This window comes from Chiloscyllium plagiosum, unplaced genomic scaffold (genome assembly GCF_037043375.1).
Source record: "Chiloscyllium plagiosum isolate Xiang-an unplaced genomic scaffold, Cpla_swu_hap1 HiC_scaffold_27, whole genome shotgun sequence".
Classification (NCBI taxonomy): domain Eukaryota; kingdom Metazoa; phylum Chordata; class Chondrichthyes; order Orectolobiformes; family Hemiscylliidae; genus Chiloscyllium; species Chiloscyllium plagiosum.
In genome coordinates this window covers 3,760,799-3,783,918 of record NW_028270165.1, presented here as the reverse complement: position 1 = coordinate 3,783,918, position 23,120 = coordinate 3,760,799, and the positions used below count along the sequence as shown (strand labels likewise).

Here is a 23,120-nt window from a genome sequence, read left to right as displayed (position 1 = left end):
AATCCACCCTAACCTGCACATCCCTACACACCATGGATAATTTTGTATTGCAAATCCCCCCCTAACATGGATAAAGTTAAAAATCACACAACACCAGGTTGGAGACTAACAGGTTTGTTTGGAAGCACTAGCATTTGGAGCGCTGCTCCTTCATTAGGTGGTTGTCAAGAATAAGGTCATAAGACATAGAATTTATGGAAAAACAGGACAGTGTCCATGTCATTGAAATGACATGTTGAACAAACCTGGATTGTTCAGTCTTTCATCTTTTCGATTGGGTTGCAGGCATCATTAACATGCAAATCCCAGAACTACCTGTCAGGCACCTTCTCAAGAGAACTTCAAGTTTTATAACAAAAAGTGACATTTTAGCCCAGCTCTGCAAGTGAAGTGTAGTGCGGTGCGGTCATGAGAGAGAAAAATGTCTATTTCCATCCTGTATGTCTCTACCTATTTGAGAACAGATGCCTTACTTCTGTTGGTGTAAGTATTGTTGTAAATCATAGCTGGGTACTAATAGTTAGATATGAGGGGGAAGAGAATTCCTCAAATAGGGCAGTATAAGAATCCCTGGAGAGCTCTATTTCTGGTTTACTTGCTAATGAACAAACATTAAACACAAGCACCTATTTATTTCAAATTTGGTTTCATTTTCCTTGTGTGATTCCCTGCTGTGACTACACTGTGCCTGGATGTTGACAGGCTGGGAGATTGTGGGTTGGGGCTTGATTGACTGAATGTTTTATTGTTCCAGAAGGTGTAGAAGGGAACAGGGAGATCAACAGAGGACAGAGAAATCAGGACCTGAAATCTGAGCTGACACCAGACTACCAGACTACAATGATCAGTGCATTGATTAGCAGTGCCAACCCTCCACCTTTACCTAGCTTCCCATTTGAGGACACCCTCAATATTCAGGATCCAATCCTTGTCATCCTGAAGCCATGCCTCTGTAGGAGTGTCAGATTGCAATTATTCACTTCAATGTATGTAGTCAATTCATTCACTTTTGTTACAATGCAGCACACATTTAGACACACCATTTTTAGTTTCAATTTTTGTGATCTTTAGAATCTAGTTTTGATTGCTGGTACATTTACTCTTCTTGTCCCTTTCAATTGTTCTCTGATGTTCATTTTCCACATCACTACATTACTCACTGGCCTTGATTTGGATTGGCCATAATGTCCAGGGACGTGCATGTTAGGTGGGTTAGCCATGGGAAATGCAGGGTTATAGTTTCGGGGTAATAGAAGCAGGAGTAGGGCCATTTGGCCCATCCAGCCGCTCCGCCATTCATTAAGATCATTGCTGATCTATCCATTCTCTCAGCTTCTCCTCCCTGCATTATCCCAACTACCCTTAATTCCCCTACCATTGCAAAAACCCATCCAACTGTGTCTTGAATATTCTTAATGAAGCTGCCTCTACTGCTTCTTTGGGCAAAGAATTCCATAGATTCACCACTATCCAGGAAAAGCAGTTCCTCCTCATCTCTGTCCTAAATTTACTCCTCCTAATCTTGAGGCCTGGTTTCATTCACCAGCAGAAATTACTCAATAGGTAGAGCTTCATCCCCACAGTGCAATGAATTCCCACTTTCCACCAAAATCCTGGATGCAACTCATTCAGTTGCTGTCTCACAAATGCAAGATTTCATTGTAACTTCTTCTATTCCCATTAAGGGCAAAACATCTTTGAAAGCTGCTCTGAAACTCCAGCCTTCACAATCACACTTCTGCTTTCACCAAAGATTAGAGTCATACAGCACGGAAACAGCCCATTTGGTCCAACGTGTCCGGCCAAACAGATATCCTAAATCAACCTCATCCAATTTGCCTGCATGTGGCTCATATCCCTCAAAACCCTTCCTTTTCATGTACCCATCCAAATGCCTTTTAAAATTCTTCTTCACCTCAAACATATACTTTCTAGTTTGGACCTTTCTACTTTGGCAAAAGTAACTTGGTTATTCACCCTATCCATGCCTCTTACGAATGTCTATAAGGTCACCCTTCAGCCTCCAGTGCTCTAGGGAAAATATCCCCAGCCATTTGAGTCTCTCCCTGTAGCTCGAACCCTCCAACTCTGACAGGAGCCTTAAAAATCTTTTCCGACCCCTTTCAAAGTTTCACAACATCTTTTCTATAACAGGGAGACCAGAAATGAATGCAGTCTTCCAAATGTGGACTTACACAGCTGCAACATGACCTCCCAATTCCTGTACTCTCTGCTCTGACCAAAAAAGGAAAGCATACCAAATGCCTTCTTCACTATCCTGTCTACCGGTGACTCCACTTTCAAGGAACTATGAACCTGCACTCCAAGGTCCCTTTGTTCTGCAACACTCCCCTTAACGGTGTCAGTCCTGCCTGGATTGCTTGACCAAAATGCAAACTACACACCTCTTAAACTAAACTGCCACTTCTTGGCCCATCAGCTCACCTGATCAATTCTCATTCATAGTGAACTCTGTTTCCTCTCTTATTCCTTTGAAGTTGAAAATCTCCACCCCACACACCCTCTCTCCGTTCTCAGTTTGCTGAACCTAATCCCTGCTGGACCTCATCCTGAAGGGTCTGCTTCATGCTGATTAACAGGCCCACACTCAGGGTGGAGAGGGGGTGGGGACCTAATTGAAACAAGGAATACTGAACAGCTTGGACAGAGTGGAATTTGGAAAGGTGATTCCATTGGTTGGAGGGATTAGAACCAGTGGGCACAGCCTTAGAGTAAAGGGAAGACCTTTCAGCATGGAGATAAGGAGAAACTTCTTCAGCCAGACAGCGGTGAATCTATGGAATTCACTGCCACAGAAGGCTGTGCAGGCCAGGTCACCGAGGATATTCAAGATTGAGATGGAGACGTTCTTGAGTCTCAAGGTGATGGAGGGTTACGGAGATGAAGTGGGAGAATGTGGCTGAGGAACCTATCAGCCATGATTGAATGGCAGAGCAAACCTTGAATGGTCCAATTTCTGCTCCGATGCCTTATGTTCTCTTGCTGTCCTGGACACACACACAGTGCATTGGAAGCAGGAGTCGGCTGTTTGGTCTTTCAAGCCTGCACCAACATTCAACAGATTATCGGCAGATTCACAACCATCGAGATGAATAGGTTGGGACTTGTTCACTGGATTACAGGAGGTTTAGAGGTGACCTAACAGAGGTTTATAAAATCACGAGGGGCAGAGATGAGGTGACCGCTGGTATCCTTTCCCTAAGGTGGGGGTTTCAAGTTTAGGCAGCAAATTTGAAGGTTCGAGGAGAAAGGATTTTAAAAAGGCGGGGGGGGGGGGGGGGGGGCACTTTTCTTTTTACACAGAGTGGTTTGTATGTGGAATGAATGTGGATGCAGGTTGAGTAACAACATTTAAAAGACATTTGGATAAGTATATGAATAGGAAAGGTTCGGAGGAATATGTGCCAATCACAGGTAGGTGGAATTAGTTTAGTTTGTGAAGAGAGTCGGCCTTAGACTAGTTTGACTAAAGGGTCTGGTTTTGTTGGTGTCTGACTCTGTAACTGTTCTATACTGGTGTTAAATCATTTACTTGCCTTCCCCCAGAAACATCCACTTCTTTGGTGTTCAAAAATCAGATGAACTCAGCCTTGAATAATATTCAATGACCCCCTAACGCAGGAAGACATCCCCACTTCTGAACGCAATTCCCCTTGCCTTGCTGATTGCTTGCTGCACCTGTCCAGGCAAAAGTGAGGACTGAAGATGCTGGAAATCAGAGTCGAGATTAGAGTGATGCTGGAAAAGCACAGCCAGTCAGGCAGCATCTGAGGAACAGGAAAAATCGACATTTCAGGCAAAAGCTCTTCATCTGCACCTGTCTGACAACTGGCAGTGACTGGTGTAGAAGGATGCTGAGGTCCCTTTGCACATCCACACATCATTCCTGATGAAGTGCTCGGGAACGAAATGTCGACTTTCCTGGTCCTCGGATGCTGCCTGACCTACTGCCTTTTTCCAGCCCGACACTTTGACTCTCATCTCCAGCATCTGCAGTTCTCACTTTCTCCACATCCCAATATATCGCCATTTAAACAATACATCTCCTTTCTGCTTTTTTTTCCCCGCAGCAATGGCTATAACTTCACATTGAGATACTGCATTTGTCACGTGTTTGTAAATTGTGGTCTTATCTACATTGGGAAGACCCAGTGTAAACTTAGGGAACAGTTTGGCGAACATCACAGCTGGGTCTGCAGAGGCTGACCAGACCTCCCAATCACCACTTATTTTAATTCCCCTTCCCACTCCCTTTCTGACAAGAACATCTTAGGCTTCCTCTATTGCCACATTGAACCAAACCGCAAATTGGGGGAACAACACCCCATCTTCCGCCCGGGCAGCCTACAGCCTGTGGGACTCAATATCAAGTTCTCCAATTTCAAATAACCTCCCTTTCCATCCCCCGACTCCCTTCTCAGCCCCGTGCCCCTCATTTCCACTTCTCCCTTTCATTAACCTGATTTCTTTCACCCATTGACTCATCAGGCCGTAACCTCTCCCTGTCTTCATTTATCCCCACTTTAGTCCCCTGCCCCATCACCCATCCCCAGTCCTGAAGAAGAGTTACACCCAAAACATCAACTTCTCGACTTCCTGATGCTTATTGGTTTGCTGTGTCGTTCCAGCCTCCTGCCTGTCTATTTTGCCAATTGAGACACAGACCTCGACCATGTTTCTAGAGTCTGTCCCCTCCCTGGGTTCACTCCCTTTCCTTTCAGTTCCTGCAAATCAACAATTGAATCCCAGAATGAAAACGAAACGGAAAAGGGGGCGAGAAAAGAGAGTGCTGTACTCACAGATCTTAGACAGAGGAAGGAATTTGCAGTCTGGGTGAAGCTCAATGTTGATTCAGAAAGAGAGGAGCAGGAGTAGCAGCTTCAGAAACTCATGGTCCAACTTCCGCATTCAGACAATGCTGTGGCTCTGATTGGCAGGAGGACCATTCTCCTTCCGGTCCTCCAGGGTTCCCTTCTGGGCCATCAAAGGAAGGTCGCGAGCCTTTTTTTGCGGAACGTGATGAGCATGGCCAGAGTTTTGCTGATACCGGTGGGCATACGCACTGCGTTGCTGACACCGGGTAACATGCGCAGAATGCTCACTGGGGATGCTGGTGTTCCTGTCAGATTTTAAGAGGCCAAATGCCAATGGGTAAAAAAGGGGTTGAGGCACAATTTGTTTTTTCGCTGTGGTTCGACACTTCATTGCTTTTGCATTCTGTCTGGCTGCTCAACTTTTGTATGTCTTTTCACCACGTTGGGGGGCGAGTCCAGAACTGGAGGGCATGGGTTTAGGGTGAGAGGGGAAAGGTTTCTGAGGGGTAACCTTTTTGCACAGACGGTGGTGCGTGTCAACCAGAGGAATTGGTGGAGGCTAGTACGTATGATAATATTTAAAATGCATCTGCATGGGGATATGAATAGGACAGATTCGGAGGGATAAGGGGCCAAATACTGGCAAATGAGTCACTAGATTAATTCAGGATATCTGGTCGGCATAGACCGAAGGGTATGTTTCTGTGCTCTGTGACGCTATTTCTAGATAGTTGGAACAACTTCATTAGGCCATTCACCCCTTACAGTCAAGATCAGAGTGGTGCTGGAAATGTACAGCAGATCAGGCAGCATCCAAGGGAGCAGGAAAATCGACGTTTCAGACAAAAGCCTTAAATGCTGCCTGACCTGCTGTGCATTTCCAGCAACACATTTTCAGCTCTGATCTCCAGCATCTGCAGTCCTCACTTTCTCCATTTTTAACCCCTCCCGACTCCCAGGTAGAGTCATCACCATCCATTTTCTGTGTGTGTGTGTGTGTGTCCTTTGAAGGGCTTGATACAGCGGTCAAAGCTGGTTCGAGGCATGAGAAAAGAAGGGTGTGGTTGGGGCTGGGGAGAAAAGAGACAGAATGGATGGGGGACAGAGAGAAACTGTGGGGGGGGGGGGACAGAGAGAGAGAATAAGTGGGGTTGATAGAGAGATTGGGCGGGGGAGAGAGAGTGGGCGTGGCGGAGAAGTGGGAGATGGCACAGGGCAACGTGACACTAGGCACACAGATACACAAGATGATCACTGAGCCATCAGTTGGCCAACTTGACACACAAGATGGCCGCCAGATGACAATACGGAGAGAAACAGCAGAGCTGATACAGATACTGCCTGGGGCCACCAGAATGCCAGCACAATGGACTCACAACCCAGGTGATTAGTTTAAGGTGGGTGGGGGAGAGAACACTGTCCGCCGAATTGTCTGGGTCCAGCCAACACCCATTATAGAAGTGCTAACAGCTTGATACAGACTCAATACCAAATGCTAATAGCCAGGGCTGCAGGAATCCCCCTTCTCAGGAAGAGCAATTAGCGCCCATTACTACAACAATGGATTTCCATGCAGACATTGAAATGGACAATGTCTGCACTGAAACTGACAACGACTGTGCGGAAACTAACAAAGGCTGTGCCTGAACTGACAAAGACTGTACCGAAACTATCAACAATTCTACAAGGATTACCATAAACAAATCATGTTACAAAGACAATAATCTCATCCCTGACCGATTGTATCACAAGATGTATAAAAGTTTCTTGACGTGTGCTCCAGGTCGAGAGAAGTCTCGCAGCTGACACTGTTCGGTTGGTGCCTTTCTCTCCCCGGAGCCCCGGTATTTTCTCGTGCAATAAACTCTGTCATTGAACCTCAATTCTGAATCCGAGCCTAGTGTTTTTCCCCACAACAGGGGAGAGAGAATGGGCGGGGATGGCAGATGGTGGGGGGAGGGAGGGAGAGAGAGAGAATGGATAGAGAGGAGATGGTGGAGGCCTGGAAGAATAGAAATGGGACAGAGGGTGTGGCGAGAGAATAGATGGGGGCAGAAGGTGTGGTGGAGAGAGAATAGATGGGGCAGAGGGTGTGTAGAAGGACTGGTCAGAAGGCAGAGGGTGAGGAATGAAATGACAGGGTTGCAGAGGGTTACGTGAGAGAGAATGGACAGGCTGTTTGAAGTATAGAGGGAGAATGGACAAGAAGCTGGGGATGGAAAGAGAATGGACAAGGGGCGCTGTGGATAGAATAGACAGTGGGATCTGTGGGTAATGGGGTGAATGGACAGGGAGAGCTGTGGCTGGCCAAGATCAAAAAAGTTGATGACAGTAAACATTTATCAGATTGTTTCTGGAACAGAAAAACTTGCACTAGCGTCTCCCAGAAGAGGGGTGTCTCGTATGTATTCCTTCAATTTGTTTTAAAATAATTGTTATGTATCTTAATTGTTAAGGTGTACCTGGCACCCAGAGAGATGGCTGTGGTTGTTGGAGTCAGTCATCTCAGTTCCGGGACCGTCTCTGCAGGAATTCATGGGGTAGTGTCTTAGGCTCAACCATCTTCATCAATGACCTTCTTCCATCATAAGGTCAGAGGTGGAGATATTCACCAATAATTGCACAATGTTCACAATTCCTCACAAACTGAAGCTGTTCAGTTTGAAATGCAACAAGATCTTAACAATATCCAATGGGCTGATGAGTGACAAGTAACATTTATGCCACGCCAATGCCAAACAATGACTCATCCCCAAAAGAGATAATCTGACCACTGCCCCGTGATATTCAACAGTGTTACTGTCACTAAACACCCCACAATCAACATCCTTGGGGTTTACCATTGACCAGAAACTGAATTAGACTAACAACAGACTGAATGGCAACAAATGCAGGCAACAGGTCAGGAATATTGTGGCAAGAAACTCCCCAAATCCTGCCCATCTTCTACAAGGCAGAAGTCAATAGTATAACGGACTACTCTCCCACCAGCTTGGATGGGTGCAGCTTCAACAACATTCAAAAAACTTGATACCATCCAGGACAAAGTCGCCTGCTTGATTGGCACCATCTCCACATACATCAACTCCCTCTGCCCGACTGTTCAGAAGCAGGAGTGCATATGATCTACAAGACACAACACAGAAATTCACCAAAGACCCTTAGAAAATACCTTCCAAACCAACAACCACTTCCATCTCAAAGGATCAGGCAACAGATACTTAGGAACACAACTTCTTGCAAGTACCCCTCCAAGCCACTCACCATCTTGACTTGGAAATATATTGCTGTTCCTTCAGTGTTGCTGGGTCTAAATCCTGGAATACCCTCCGTAAGGACATTATGGGTCACCGTACAGCGTGTGGACCACAGCAGTTGAAGAAGGCAGGTCACCATTACCTTTTCAAGCGGAACTAAATGCTGGCCAGCCAGCAAAGCTCATGTACCATGAATAACTTTTAATAAATGGTTGGCATCTGCAAACTAAAAAAAAAATCAGTGTTCAGGTGGAATAGACGTCGGGCTTTGATTTGGTTCTGGATTAGTGGTACTGGAAGAGCACAGCAGTTCAGGCAGCATCCAAGGAGCTTTGAAATCGACGTTTCAGGCAAAAGCCCTTCATCAGGAATAAAGGCAGTGAGCCTGAAGCGTGAAGAGATAAGCGAGGGGAGGGTGGCTTTGGGGAGAGAGTAGCATAGAGTACAATGGGTGAGTGGGGGAGGAGATGAAGGTGATAGGTCAGGGAGGAGAGGGTGGAGTGGATAGGTGGAAAAGGAGCTAGGCAGGTCGGACAAGTCCGGACAAGTCATGGGGACTGTGCTGAGCTGGAAGTTTGAAGAGCTTCAGGGCAGAGGAAATGACCTGGGAGTTGCAGTGGGAGAGGGACTCCCTGAGATTCTTGTAGAGAGAGGAGGAAAACTTCTTCAAGGCAGGCATGATTTGGTCCTTATTTGAGGACGGACAAAGAGCGATATACTGATACTGAATTGGAAATAGAGTTTCGAGTTAAACATCTGTAGTGTTTCACTCAGTGGATCAATTGAAAATCGATTAAAGATTGTCTCCTGGCGTGTATGTCATGAACACATGAAAAAGGACCGTTAAGAAGGCATATGGGACTCTTTATTTCATCTCGTTCATGGCTGATGTCCTACCCACAATCCCATGCGACCCAGATACTGCTCTATCGGCTGTGAGCAATGTTCATGGTGCTCATGTGTGAGATCGGAATGGGGCCCCGTCCCTCGTCGTTCTGATGGACGGTGCGACCAACCTTTGGGAATCCAAGGAGGACCGGAAGGGGCCTGGTCCTCCTGCCAATTAAAACCCCCGCCATTGTCTGAATGCGGAAGTTTGACCATGAACCTCTGAAGCTCTTCTCTCGCTGAATGAAGATTGAGTTTCAGTACATACTGCATCTTCCTTTCTCTGTTTAACATCTGGAGTACCGCACTCTCTTTTCTCGCCCCCTTTCCCATTTCTTTTCTTATCCTTGGGTTCAGCTGTTGGTTTGTAGGAGCTGAGGGGAAAAGGAAGTCAATCGAGGGGAAGGGACGGACTCTGGAAAAGGTTGGTTTAGATCTGTGCCTGTTAATGTTTGACAGGCTTTGTTTCCTGAGCTTGATACATTCACTTGTCTGGCAAAAAAGTATGGCCTCTTGATCCATGTTGGGGATGGAAGTGGATTATGCTGTGGGTGACTTGCTCGTAGTAGTCCAATAAGTATTGGATAAGTAATCATGACACACAAACCTTGAGTTATTGACTGTTTGTTCGGGAGCTCACGGGGAGAGCCAAGTCGACCTAATAGTCACAAGTCACTCCGACGAGAAACAAAGAGTTATGTGATTATATAGGTTACCGTTATTTAACAATTAGCAAACTGTTAATTGCAGGATATTGAGTAACTAAGTCACATTGCCCAGCGACGTAGTGTCTGGACGGTGTTGGGTAGCAGCTGATAAATTTGCAATAGGTCCTTGCAAAGAGAAGGATATTCCCATGGAAGGAAAGAATTTGTTTATCAGGTAGCAGTACAGCTGCAAGGCTGAGTGTCTCTGTTGAGTCTGGGAATTAAGGGTAGTTGGGACAATGCAGGGAGGAGGAGCTCAGACAATGGATAGATCAGCCATGATCTTAATGAATGGCGGAGCTGGTTGGAAGGGCCAAATGGCCTATTCCTGCTTCTATTACTATGAAACTATAACCCTGCATTCCCCATGGCTAACCCACCTAACCTGCACATCCCTGGACACTGTGGCCAATTTAGCATGGCGAATCCAAATCATGGCCGGTGAGCAATGTCGTGATGTGGAAAATGAACATCAGAACAACAGAAAGGGACAAGGAGAGGAAATGTATCAGCAATCGAAACTGAATACTAATGTCACAAAAATTGAAATGATACATGGTGAGTCTGAATGTGTGCTGCATTGTAACAAAAGTGAATGAATTGACTGCACACATTGAAGTGAATAATTATGATCTGAGACTCCTTACAGAGACATGGCTTCAGGATGGCAAGGATTGGATCCTGGATATTGAGGTGTAGTCAGATGGGAAGCGAGGTAAAGGCAGAGGGTTGGCACTGCTCACCAAAGCACTGAGCACACAGTAGTCTGCTGTCAGCTCGGGTTTCAGGGCCTGATTTCTCTGTCCTCTGATCTCCCTCTTCCCACAGAGTAAGATGTCGGTCTGTTCTCAGCTTTGCTGGACTTCTGCTGAAGCTTTCACGCCTCTTTTACAGCTTCCAGAACAAGAAAACATTCAGTCAATCGAAAGCCAACCCACAATCTCAGCCTGTCACCCATCCAGACACAGAGTGTAGTCAGAGCAGGGAATCAAACAAGAAAAATGAAACAAAATCAGAAATAAATAAATGCTTAATGTTTGTTCATTAGGAAGTAAACCAGAAATAGGGGCCTCCCAGGATCTTGAGAGTGCCCTATTTGAGGAATTCTCTCTCCCTAGATGTAACTATTAGTATTGTTGGGGCAAAGTAACTCGTGTGTCAAATCATTTAAAGCAAAGTAGTCAGGAGAGGAGACCTTGACAATTGACTAGCTTTATTCGTTGCCATGGGGAATACCTCTTATTTCAAAACAAAATCCGACGTATTCCAATAAAATACAGAATGTTACAAGTTTTATGTAAAACACAAGCCCCACTCTCCATTAATTATGCAACTGAGGGGCAGTTGTAAGGTTCACATACATTGTCCAGACCTACACTTCCTAATGCCTGCAAAACTGAATGTTTTCTTAGACTGCAGGTTCAGCTAGGCTCGAATTACTAATAAGGGACAGAGATAACCAATCCATCATTCTATGAAGCAGCACAGTATGATGGCCTGAGGAACAGAGACAGCCTGCAGCTCCAAGGTCAGGCTATCAAAACAGAATTCCTTTGCCAGGGCTCAGACAGCATTATGTTAACAGGCTACATTTTCCTCTAAACATTGCTTTGTGATAAAATGGCTTCCACGCAGTTTTGTGTCAATTTTGATCAAATTCTCCTTTTTTATTAAAAAGAGGAGATTGGGGGTGTCAGCAAAAGGGGGATTATACCCAGAGCCAGGGGGATTGTCAGGAGGTAGTGTTTGGAGATCGGACTGTTAGTCCTCGGGTTCAGTAAGGACAGGGGCAGAAGGCTCCAAGGAAGGGGAATCATCATCAGGGGTTTCATCAGGAAGGGGAAATCTCAGCAACTGGGAGATCACTGGAGAGGAGGGCCACAACAGTGAACTGAGCCGAGCACAGGATTGTCTGTGGGGTGACTTTGATTTCCAATCGAGCAGTTCCAAAGGCAGGGGGAAAGAAAGCTTCAAGTCGCTCAAACTACATAAGGGCTCGCTTGGTACGAGTTCGGGATGGATGGGGATATGGGCACATAGCCAGCAGCTAGAATGGTTGACCTTCTGTGCATAAAGAAAAGTATTAAACTGTAATTTCTGTTTACTAGAGGTTATCAGGCCCAATCAAACATAGTTCGTGAAAGAAAGATAAGAAAGAGTGCAGTGAAAGGCAGAATAATCAGGCTGAGCCATTCACGGATGAAGGCTGAAGATGTGTCTCTGACGGGGTCTTCTGGTGTTCCTCCAGGAGGTGGCGCTCGTTTGCATTGTGTTGTGTGTGTCCATGCGGCCTCCCCTTGACCCTGACTGCTGACCGGGTAACCCAGCAGGAGTAGGAACGGGCCTTTCCATCTCAGCTCCAATATGCCCCGGTCCTAATGCTGAGGCTTGGCGTACCCATGAATGTGAATTCTGAAGAGTTTTGGTTAACTGATGCAAATATTTCCCACTTGTCCAACATTAGAGTGTCAGCTGTTTCAGCCATTGGGATGGTTTTGATTCATCGACTAAATACATCTACTCTTATTAGACAATATTCATAACAATGTACGCGAGGTGATTCTATAAAAGCAAATTGTAGATAGGGAAAAAGGCTGACCAGGCAAGGAGGTGGTTAACAAACACACTCTCTGTCTGCCTGCTTGCCTGCACCTCTCTCTCAGCCTGCCTGCACCACTCTCTCTCCCCCCCCCCCCCCTCTCTCTCTCTCTCTGTTCTCTCTCTCTCCCTTTTTCTTTCTATCTATCTGCCTCCCTCATGCGCATACGCACACATAGAAGTGCATGGCAGTGAATGTGTATCTGCAGAATTAAATTTGCAGATACATTCTATTTTGCTCAAAAAATGCACAATCTGCAGGCAGTCAAAACATGCAATATTTTGTGAATTTTGCTTTGGAAATAGAATCAGTCTGACTGAAGACTGGGACACAGAAGACTCTGACCTCACATCTTTAATGCACTGTCTGAGCTGAGATGTCACATTTTGCTATAAAACCTTGAGTTATCTTGAGAAGGTGACAGACAGAAGATGTGGGATTTACACAGTAATGATACCTGCAACCCATTTGAAAAGATGAAAAACTTAACAATCTAGGTTTGTTCAATATGTCATTTCAGTGGTAGGACACTAGAATGTTTTGCTATAAATTCTGTGTTTGTGATATTATTCTCCACAACCACCTGATGGAGGAGCAGCACTCCGAAAGCTGCTGGTTCCAAAAAAACCTGTTGGACAAAACCTGGTGTTGTGTGGTTTTTAACTTTGTCCAGATTAGGGTGGGTTGACCCTGCTAAATTACCCATAGTGCCCAGGGATGTGCAGGTTAGGGTGGATTGGCTATGCCAGGGATGTGCAGGTTCGGGTGGATTGGCTATGCCAGGGATGTGCAGGTTTGGTGTATTACTCAGGGTTAAATGTAGAGCGGTGGGGGAATAGGTATGGGTGGGTTACCCTTGGGAGGGTCAGTGTGGACTCGTGGGTCAGAGTAGCCTGCTTCCACACTGTGGGGATTCCCTGAAGGGAAGAGGTTCGCCTCCCCTTCTGCTGCAGGGCCGCGCAGGTGCAGTGAGGTGGCCCGCTGTCCACCTCGTCCCGCCCCTTAACCGTCACATTTCCCCGCCCCTTTAATGACGTAACAAGACAGAAGTGGCCCTGTCAGTTTGAGTGACACTCCCTCCCTCTGGGCAACTCCTATCCTGAGAGGGCCGGAGAGACGGGAGGCGGGGAAGTCTCTTCTGTTGTTGCAGCTGGAGTGAATTCAGGGAGGGAGCAGTCTCCACAAACTCAGGTAGGTTTCTTAATTACCCCAGTGAAGAGGGACGGAAGAATAGAGATTGGAAAGGGTGAGGGGTGGACATTTTTTCTGTTTTGATGTTTAAAATGCACCCGATTCCCACCAGTAACTGCAACAGGTACAAGTACAGCACATGCAATATTCCTCATTGCAGCTTCAAGCCGGTTTTGCACGCTCTGTTCTTCCTCCACCTTGGACATTCAGCTTCCTTCCCTCATTCCCATCCCCCCGCCCTGATGTCCAAGCTGACCCGCAAAAGTTCCTCCATTCTTTCTCCAGTGTCTTTTGTGGGTTTTGAAAACTTTCTCAATCCTTCAATTGAGTAGATGAGTTGAGAAGTTATGTTGTAGCTGCACCAGGTTAGGCCACTTTTGGAATGTTGTGTGCAGTTCTGGTCTCTCTGCTGGAGGAAGGATGTTGTGAAACCTGAAAGGATTCAGAAAAGATTGACAAGAATGTTGTCAAGGTTTGAGCTGAACATGGTTGGGCTGTTTTTCCTTCGAGCGCCAGAGGCTGAAGGGTGACCCGACAGATTTCTATAAAATCATGAGGGGCATGGATAGGATAAATAGACAAGGTGTTTTCCCTGGGATGGGGGAGTCCAGAACTACAGGGTAATAGGTTTAGGGTGAGGGTGTGGGGAAGATTTAAAAGAGACCTTTGGGGCAATGCCTATGTTGAGGGTAGTGCATGTAAGGAATGAGCTGCCAGAGGAAGTGGTGGAGGCTGGTACAATCACAACATTTAAAAGGCATCTGGATGTGTAAATGAATAGGAAGGGTTCATTTTTTTTAAAATTGGCACCTCTCAGAATGAACAGGATGTCTGTCACTCCTGTGTATTTTTTAAAATTTTTTTTTTCCTTTTAACCCCCATGCTACCGCCTAACTGCGGTAATGCTTATTTTTTTCCCCAGAACCCATGTTGTGTGTGTGCAGGTGTGAGACACAGTGAGAGACACAAGGTGTATGAATCTTTATTCAATTTCCACCACCAGGAAGAAAGGAAACACCCGAGTGACCAATGACAAGCAGTGCCCTTCACAAATAGGAAGGGTTTACAGGTATATGGGCCAAGTGTTTGTAAATGGGACCAGATTGATTTAGGATATCTGATCAGCATGGATGAGTTGTACCAAAGGGCCTGTTTCTGTGCTGTGCATTTGGTAGACAATGGTCCTCAGAATTCTGTTCCCATTAGGCTCTCCCTTAACTCTCTTGCAAATGGTCTTGGTGACAGTATGAGATTCTGAAAAGAAACAGGTCCCATAAATGCGCAAGGGAAGGATTCCGTACATGGAGATGGGTATAGTTACTTATGCCGCATAAGGCCTACTGTATCCCAGCCAGTGGAACGCAAGCTGTTTGTCTATACGGGCAGGAGGTATATATGGCCCCTTTGTCTTACAGGAGTGGGTGAGACAAGTCTCAAATAGGCAGGAGATGTTATGTGGAACATGCACACCCATAGCTGGTTCCATTAAATCAATTCTCATATGACCCTGCAGTAGAGTTAAAAGACATCAGCAAACAGGTGGCAGGAGGGCTCATACAGTATTGGAAAACTTATCCTTAAGCATTTTGACTAAAAATGTTTAATTTTGAATTATACAACACATTTGCTGCACAATAGAAAATAGGCAGGGAGAGTAAGACAATTAAGAACGTTTGCCTGAACATCAGTGAATCTGTATAAACAGGATACCGAGTGATAACATTAATGGCTGTTCCTTGTGAAATTAATAACAATGTTTGATTCTGACCTCAAAATGAAACTCGCTACAAATTGACTTCTCCCTTGAATTATTGTCCTTCACTATTATCTGTCCAGTTCAGAACATGCAGTGCTTTTGTTAACTTTTTGTGTTTGTGACAGTATCGTCTTTGTAAACTTGTGTATAAAGGTAGTCTTCTAGGAGTAAGTGAGGACTGGAGATCAGAGCTGAAAATGTGTTGCTGGAAAAGCGCAGGAGGTCAGGCAGCATCTAAGGAGCAGGAGCTCATGCCCGAAACGTCGATTCTCCTGCTCTTTGGATGCTGCCTGACCTGCTGCGCTTTTCCAGCAACACGTTTTCAGCTATAAAGGTAGTCTGTTTGCGATAGTACAACAGAGTAGCCTGCCAGGGCTCTTGAAGGAAGAACAATGTCCTACTCTCCTGGGTTATTAGAATCCAGTTAGCCTGGCTTATAGGTTTCAGCGTTATGTTGTAACAGTGATGCTATTAGTAAATTAAAGGAATGATTAAAATTAAACTAAAACTGTCTGCAAGAGTTTTTGTGAAATTCCAGACTACCAAAGGTACGATCTCCGGGATGAACCAAGAGAGGCTTACAAGTTGAGTTCATAAGGAATTCCTTGGGCCGTCTCAAATCTGTACTTCATCAAGAGTTCTTCATGACTATTACCAACAAAGTGCGATCCATTGTCCAAGCTAATGCACGCAGGTATACCGAAGCAGGGAATAATTTCCTTAAGCAAAATCTTCACAGTCTCAGCAGCAGTGTTAGGGGAAGGGTAGGCTTCAATCCACTTAGAAAAAACATCAACAATAAGCTAAACATATTTATAGCACTGACATTTCTGCAACTCAATGAAGTCCAGTTGAAGTGTCTCAAAGGGACCCTCCGGCAAGGGAGTTCTACCCGGAGTGCAAGGCAAGCCTTTTCCGGGGTTATGTTCCTGACAAATAAGACACCGGCCGCTAACCCTTTGAGCTCATTGTTGGAGGCAGGGATGCCACCAAGCCGTCAGGAGAAAGAGGGCGACCGAACGGGCACCACCGTGAGTTGCATAATGTACACAGTCAATAACCCATAGAGCAAGATCATCAGACATACAAGTTTAACCCACGGGAGGAGTCCAGAGTTGGAATTGTCCTCCTGCCAATCAGAGCCCCCCCCCCCGCCCCATTGTCCAAATGCAGAAGTTGGACCATGAGCTTCTGAAGCTGCTATTGCTCTCCTCTCTCTCTCTGAATGAAGATTGAGCTTCACCCCAGACTGCAATGCCCTTCCCCTGTCCAACATCTCTGAGCACGGTACTCTCTTTTCTCACCACCTTTTTCCAGAGTGGTGAAGGGAGGTGATTTGAAATTGGAGAACTCAATGTTGATCCTCAGGGCTGCAGGCTGCCCAGGCACAAGATGAGGTGTTGTTCCTCCAATTTGCAGTTTGCTTTGTTGTGGCAATGGAAGAGGCCAAAGATGGTCATATTGGGAAGGGGAATTAAAATGGGTGGCGCCTGGGAGGTCCAGTCGGCTTCTGTGGACCCAGCTGCGATGCTCGGCGAACCATTCCCCAAGTTTATGCTCAGTCCCCATGATGTAGAGAAGACCACAGTTGGCAAACACATGGCAAATGGAGTGCCACAATGTAAAGTTACAGCCTTTGCTATGGAAATAAAAGCAGAAAGGAGGTGAATTTCCAATGCTGGAGATCAGAGTCGAAAAGTGTGGTGCTGGAAAAGCACAGCAGGTCAGACAGCATCCGAGGAGCAGGAGAGTTGATGTTTCAGGCACCAGTCCTTCGTCAGGGATGATGTGTGGTTGTGCAAAGGGGCCTCAGTGTCCTCCTACACCAGTCACTGCCAGTTGTCAGACAGTTGCAGCCAGCAATCAGCAAGGCAAGTGGTATATTAGCAAGAGGAATTGAGTTCAGAAGTGGGAATGTCTCCCTGCAGTTAGAGGGTCATTGAATATATTCAAGGCTGAACTCATCTGACTTTGGAACAACGAAGAAGTGGACGTTTGTGGGGGAAGGCAAGAAAATGGTTTCAAGACCAGTCCAGAATAGTTAGTCAGACAGCACAGAAACAGACCATTCAGTCCAATTAGTCCATGCTGACTATATTCAGAAACTAAGCTAGTCCTACCTAGATTGGGCCATATCCCTCAGAACCTTTCCTATTCATGTACTTATACAAATGTTAAGTTGTAGAACGAAGAGACCTTGGACTGCAGGTTCATAGTTCCTTGAGAGCGGAGTCTCAGGAACATAGTGAAGAAAGCTTTTGGGATGCTTTCCTTCATTGGTCAGAGCATTGAGTATGGGGTTGGGAGGTCATGTGCAGCTGTACAGGACATTGGTGAGACCATTTTTAGAAGACTGCATTTAGTTCTGGTCTCTCTGCTAGAGGGAAGATGTTGTGAAACTTTGACAGGAGTAGGAAAAGATTTACAAGGCTGTTGCCAGGGTTGGAGGGTTTGAGCTACAGGGGGAGGCTGAATAGGCCAGGGATATTTTCCCTGGAGCATGAGAGGCTGATGTTTAGCGGTAAGGATAAATTATACAAGAGGGACGGGTTGCACCTTAATAGGTGGGGGACCAGCATTCTGGCAGGTAGGTTTGCCACTGCAACACAGCTGCGTTTAAATTAAATAGCGGGGCGGGGGGGGGGGGGGGGGGTAGAGGGGACAAGCTGGAAGTTTAAGAAGAAAGTTAGAACAAGAGAAGTCAAGAAAGACAATGGAATCAATGGAGCAGAAAACTCAAAAGAAAAGGATCATGCCATAAGGTCAACTGAAATAGGGATTGATAGGAAGGGTGAGGGAAGTAACAAATTAAAAATATTAAATATGAATGCACGAAGCATTAGAAATAAAGTGGATGAGCTTGAGGCTCATTTGGAAATTGGCAGTTACGATGATGTGGGGATAACTGAGATGTGGCTTCAAGTGGACAGAGCCTGGGAAATGAATATTCAAGAGTATACGTGCTATCATAAGGACAGACTAACTGGCAGAGGTGGTGGGGTAGCCCTGTTGGTAAGGAATGATATTCAGTCCCTTGCACGGGGGGACCTAGAATCAGGGGATGTAGAGTCAGTATGGCGAGAACTGAGAAATTCTAAGGGTAGAAAGACCCTAATGGGAGTTATCTACAGGCCCCCAAACAGTAGCCTGGATGTAGTGTGTAAGTTGAATAAGGGGCTGAAATTGGCCTGTCACAAAGATATTAGTACAGTTGTTATGGGGGATTTCAACATGCAGGTAGACTGGGAGAAATCGTGGATGCATTGGTGATCATTTTCCAATGTTCTATAAATTCAGGATCAGTTCCTGCAGATTGGAGGGTGGCTAATGTTGTCCCACTTTTTAAGAAGGGAGGGAGAGAGAAAACAGAATTATACACCAGTGCGTCTGACCTCAGTGGTGGGAAAAATGCTGGAGTCAAGTATAAAGGATGAAATTACAACACATCTGGATAGCAGTAACAGGATCGGTCAGAGTTGGCGTGGATTTATGAAGGAGAAATCATGCTTGACTAATCTTCTGGAATTTTTTGAGGATGTAACTCTGAAGACGGACAAGGGAGATCCAGTGGATGTAGTATACCTGGACTTTCAGAAAGTCTTTGACAAAGTCCCACATAGGAGGTTAGTGAGCAAATTTAGGGCACATGGTATTGAGGGCAAAATACTGACATGGATTGAAAATTGGTTGGCTGACAGGAAACAAAGAATAGTGATAATGAAAGTAAGAATAATGGCAGGCAGTGACCAGTGGTGTGCCGCAGGGATCAGTGCTGGGACTGCAGCTTTTTACATTGTACATTAATGATATAGATGAAGGTATTAAAAGTAATATTATCAAATTTGCTGATGCCACAAAGCTGGGTGGCAGGGTGAAATGTGAGGAGGATGTTAGGAGAATACAGGGTGACATGGATAGGCTAGGTGGGTGGACGGATGCATGGCAGATGCTGTTTAATGTGGATAAATGTGTGGTTATCCACTTTGGTGGCAAGTACAGGAAGGCAGATTACTACCTAAATGGAGTCAAGTTAGGTAAAGGAGATCTAGGTGTTCTTGTACATCAGTCAATGAAAGTAAGCATGCAGGTACAGCAGGCAGTGAAGTAAGTTAATAGCATCCTGGCCTTCATAACAAGAGGAATTGAGTAAAGAAGCAAAGTGGTCCTTCTGCAACTATACAGGGCCCTGATGAGACTGCACCTGGAATATTGTGCGCAGTTTTGGTCTCCAAATTTGAGGAAAGACATTCCGGCTATTGAGGGAATGCAGCATATGTTCACGAGGTCAATTCCCAGAATGGCGGGACGATCTTACGCTGAAAGATTGGAGCGACTGGGCTTGTGTACGCTAGAGTTTGGAAGGCTGAGAGGGGATCTGATTGAGATGTACAAGATTATTAAAGGATTGGACACTCTGGAGGCAGGAAGCATGTTTCCGCTGATGGGTGAGTCCTGAACCAGAGGACACAGTTTAAAAACAAGGGGTAGGCCACTTAGAACGGACTTGAAGAGAAACTTCTTCACCCAGAGAGTGGTGGGTGTATGGAATGCTCTGCCCCAGAAGGCTGTGGAGGCCAAGTCTCTGGATACTTTCAAGAAAGAGTTGGATAGAGCTCTTAAGGATCGTAGAATCCAAGGTTATGGGGATAAGGCAGGAACAGGAAACTGATTGCAGATGATCAGCCATGATGGTGCTGGCTCTAAGGGCAGAATGGCCTACTCCTGCACCTATTGTCTATTGTCTGATGGATGTTCATAAGGGGCATGGATTGGGTGAATATCCAAGGTCTTTTCCCCTGGGTATGGGAGTCCAGAACTAGAGGGCATATGTTTGAGCTGAGAGGGGAATGATTTAATAGGGACCTGAGGGGCAGACCTGCTCGCTCTCAGCAGTATCCCACTTTCAGGTGGATTTGTCTTGACGTTAGTCTTGACATTTTTGCTTTTCTGCCCCTGTAAGATCCTGAATCAGCATCTTCAGGGGAGTTAGTTCGAGCGGAGTGAGAACAGACGGGGAGAGAGAGAGTGGGATGGTGCTTTCAATTTTGTGGAATAACAAAAGAAAAGAATATTCCACAGAAAGTAGAATTCCTTGTTCTGAATTTCTACCCTGCACTGACAATGATCACTTTGGTAATCTCTTTTAACAGAGTATTGGACGATCTGAAGACAGAAGTTTCAAAATCAACAGATGAAGGGCTCTCCATTGTCTGCAGTCCTCACTTTGACATCAATGTCTGACAGTCACTCACTCCATTGGGACGACAACAATTTTCCAACTATGATTTTGTGAGAAGGAGCAAAGCTTTTTGGTTCCGGTTTGAGTACATTTTCAGCATCAGTGGGATTGGATGAGAGACCCTACTGTTGCAGTGCACTGAGTGTGGAGCCTGAAGCAGTTATACGGCCTGGAAAAAGAAATTCACGGTGGGGAGGGGCTCCACACGCGTTTGTGTGTGGCTGAAGCGTTGGCCATGGAGAAACCCGAGGAATCCTGCCTCGTACAGAAACCGTGGAAGTGTGGCGACTGTGGGAAAGGTTTCCATGTCCCGTCTGTCCTGGAGACTCATCGGCGCAGCCACACCGGGGAGAAGCCATTCTTCTGCTATGTCTGCGGGAAAGGCTTCAGCGATTCCTCCAACCTGCTGACCCACCAGCGAGTCCACACGGGTGAGAGGCCCTTCATCTGCCCTGAGTGCGGGAAGGCGTTTCGTGATTCCTCTGCCCTGCTGACCCACCAGCGGATCCACACAGGGGAGAGGCCCTTCAGCTGCCCCGTGTGCGGGAAGGCTTTTCGTGATTCCTCAGCCCTGCTGACCCACCGGCGGGTCCACACCGGGGAGAGGCCCTTCAGCTGCCCCGAGTGCAGGAAGGCCTTCAGCAATTCCTCCAACCTACTGACCCACCAGTGGGTCCACATGGGGGAGAGGCCGTTCAGCTGCCCCCAGTGCAGGAAGGCCTTTACCCAGGCCTCCACCCTGCTGAGGCACCGGCGGATCCACTTGGGGAGAGGCCGTTCCCCTGCACAGAGTGCGGGAAGGCCTTTAGCAATTCCTCCAACCTACTGGCGCACTGGCGGATCCACACAGGGGAGAGGCCATTCAGCTGCCCCGAGTGCGGGAAGACCTTTACCCAGGCCTCCACCCTGCTGACCCACCGGCAGATCCACACGGGGGAGAGGCCTTTCAGCTGCTCAGAGTTTGGGGAGGGGTTCAGTCAGGTGAGCCACCTGCAGAGGCACTAGCGGCTCCACTAGGGGGAGAGGCCCTTCAGGGGCTCCGAGTGCAGGACGGGGTTCACCTGCTCGATTTAAGCTGCTGATCCAATAGTGTCTCCACACCAGGGAGAGGCCGTTCACCTGCTCCTCCCAACTGTGGACGCACTTAAGCGGCGACGGCCGAATGCCATTATCGACTGGACTGTCAACCCAGTTTCGGGGCTGCTGGGTTCGAATCCAGCCGCGGCAGATGGCGGAATTGGAATTGGGTCAGAAACTGGAGTTCAGAATCTAATGATGAAACCATTTTTTGTTGGGGGGGGGGTGGGTGGAGAAAAGCCCCATCTGATTCACTCACATCCTTTTTAGGGGAGGAAACTGCCGTTGTGGGAAAGGATTCACTCAGTCGTTCCAGCTGCATTCTTTACCCAGGCTGGCCTACACGTGACTCCAGACCCACAGCAGTGTGGTTGACTCGACACTGCCCATCCAACTTACTTGGATACAGGTTGAAATTACTGAGTGAGGCAATACTTCCCACAGGTTAAGGCTGTACCAAGGATCCAACTACAAAGGGACAACTCGGGGGTGACCAATACTAAGGAAAGTGTGGTTGTGGGGGGATGTGCGTGCACTTTGGTCTTGAGCTGTTTGAAAAGTAGCTACTTTTTCTCTGCATTTTTGCTGGGGTGGGCGGGGGGGGGGATCTGAAGCTGTAACAAAGCTGGATCCCAATTAAGGTTACCTGAACTTACTGCTAGGCTCAGACTCTCATTGAAAGTTTTGAGCTCCAAGAGGTTTTTCTTTTATAGCTGCTCATTTCTTTCAGCCTCCTGCACTGAGTTTCCAATGTTGTGTTTCAGATCGAGCAGTGAATGAGTAGCTAGTATCGTTAGAAATTGTAAATTTTTCAGGAGTGCAGATACTGCGTCATTTCATCAGCATTGTAAAGTTTCCTGGCAGCACTGGGACTGTGTTCACTAGATGTGGAGGTGCCAGTTTTGGACTCGGGTGGATAAAATTTAAAAACTCTCACAACACCAGGTTTATTTGAAAGCACCAGCTTTTGGAGTGCTGCTCCTTCATTGGGTAGCTGTGAAGCAGGATCAAAGACATTACATTTTATAGCAAAAGATCACCGTGTCATGCAACTGATAGAATATATTGAACAAACCTAGATTGCTGTGATTGTGTGCATGTGAGTTTGTGCGTGAGTGTGCATGTAAGAGTGTGTGCATGCTTGGTAAAGTGAAAGTGTGTTGGAGTATAAGTCTGTGAGAGTGTGGGTGTATGTGTGTATGAGACAGGTATGAACGCAAGGCGTTATGTTTTACTAAAACAAGAAAGGCCAGGATGTGTACAGTTAATTGTAGGACCCTGGGTCATGTTGTAAAAGAGAGAGACATAGAGTCATAGAGATATACAGCATGGAAACAGACCCTTCGGTCCAACCTATCCACGCCGACCAGATATCCCAACCAAATCTAGTCCCACCTGCCAGCACCCGGCCCGTATCTCTCCAAACCCGAGACATGGGGAGGTGGGGTTTAGGTATGTGGTTCTTTGAAAGTTGTATCACTGGTAGACAGGGTGGTTTAGAGTACTGGGTACAGTTCGGGTGGCCCTGTAATACGAAGAAGACTATTAGAGAGGGTTCGGTAAAGATTTAC

General features: G+C 46.4%; 1 protein-coding gene across 1 annotated transcript in view; it reads left to right on the top strand.

The window, feature by feature from the left end:
• LOC148142890 (uncharacterized) overlaps positions 1 to 23,120 on the top strand; it is an 82,386-nt gene that overhangs the window by 51,965 nt on the left and 7,301 nt on the right. The window contains exon 3 of the mRNA XM_087975758.1: positions 20,772 to 20,903. Coding sequence (XP_087831884.1) covers positions 20,772 to 20,903 — 132 coding nt within the window. The remainder of the gene's footprint in view (positions 1 to 20,771; positions 20,904 to 23,120) is intronic.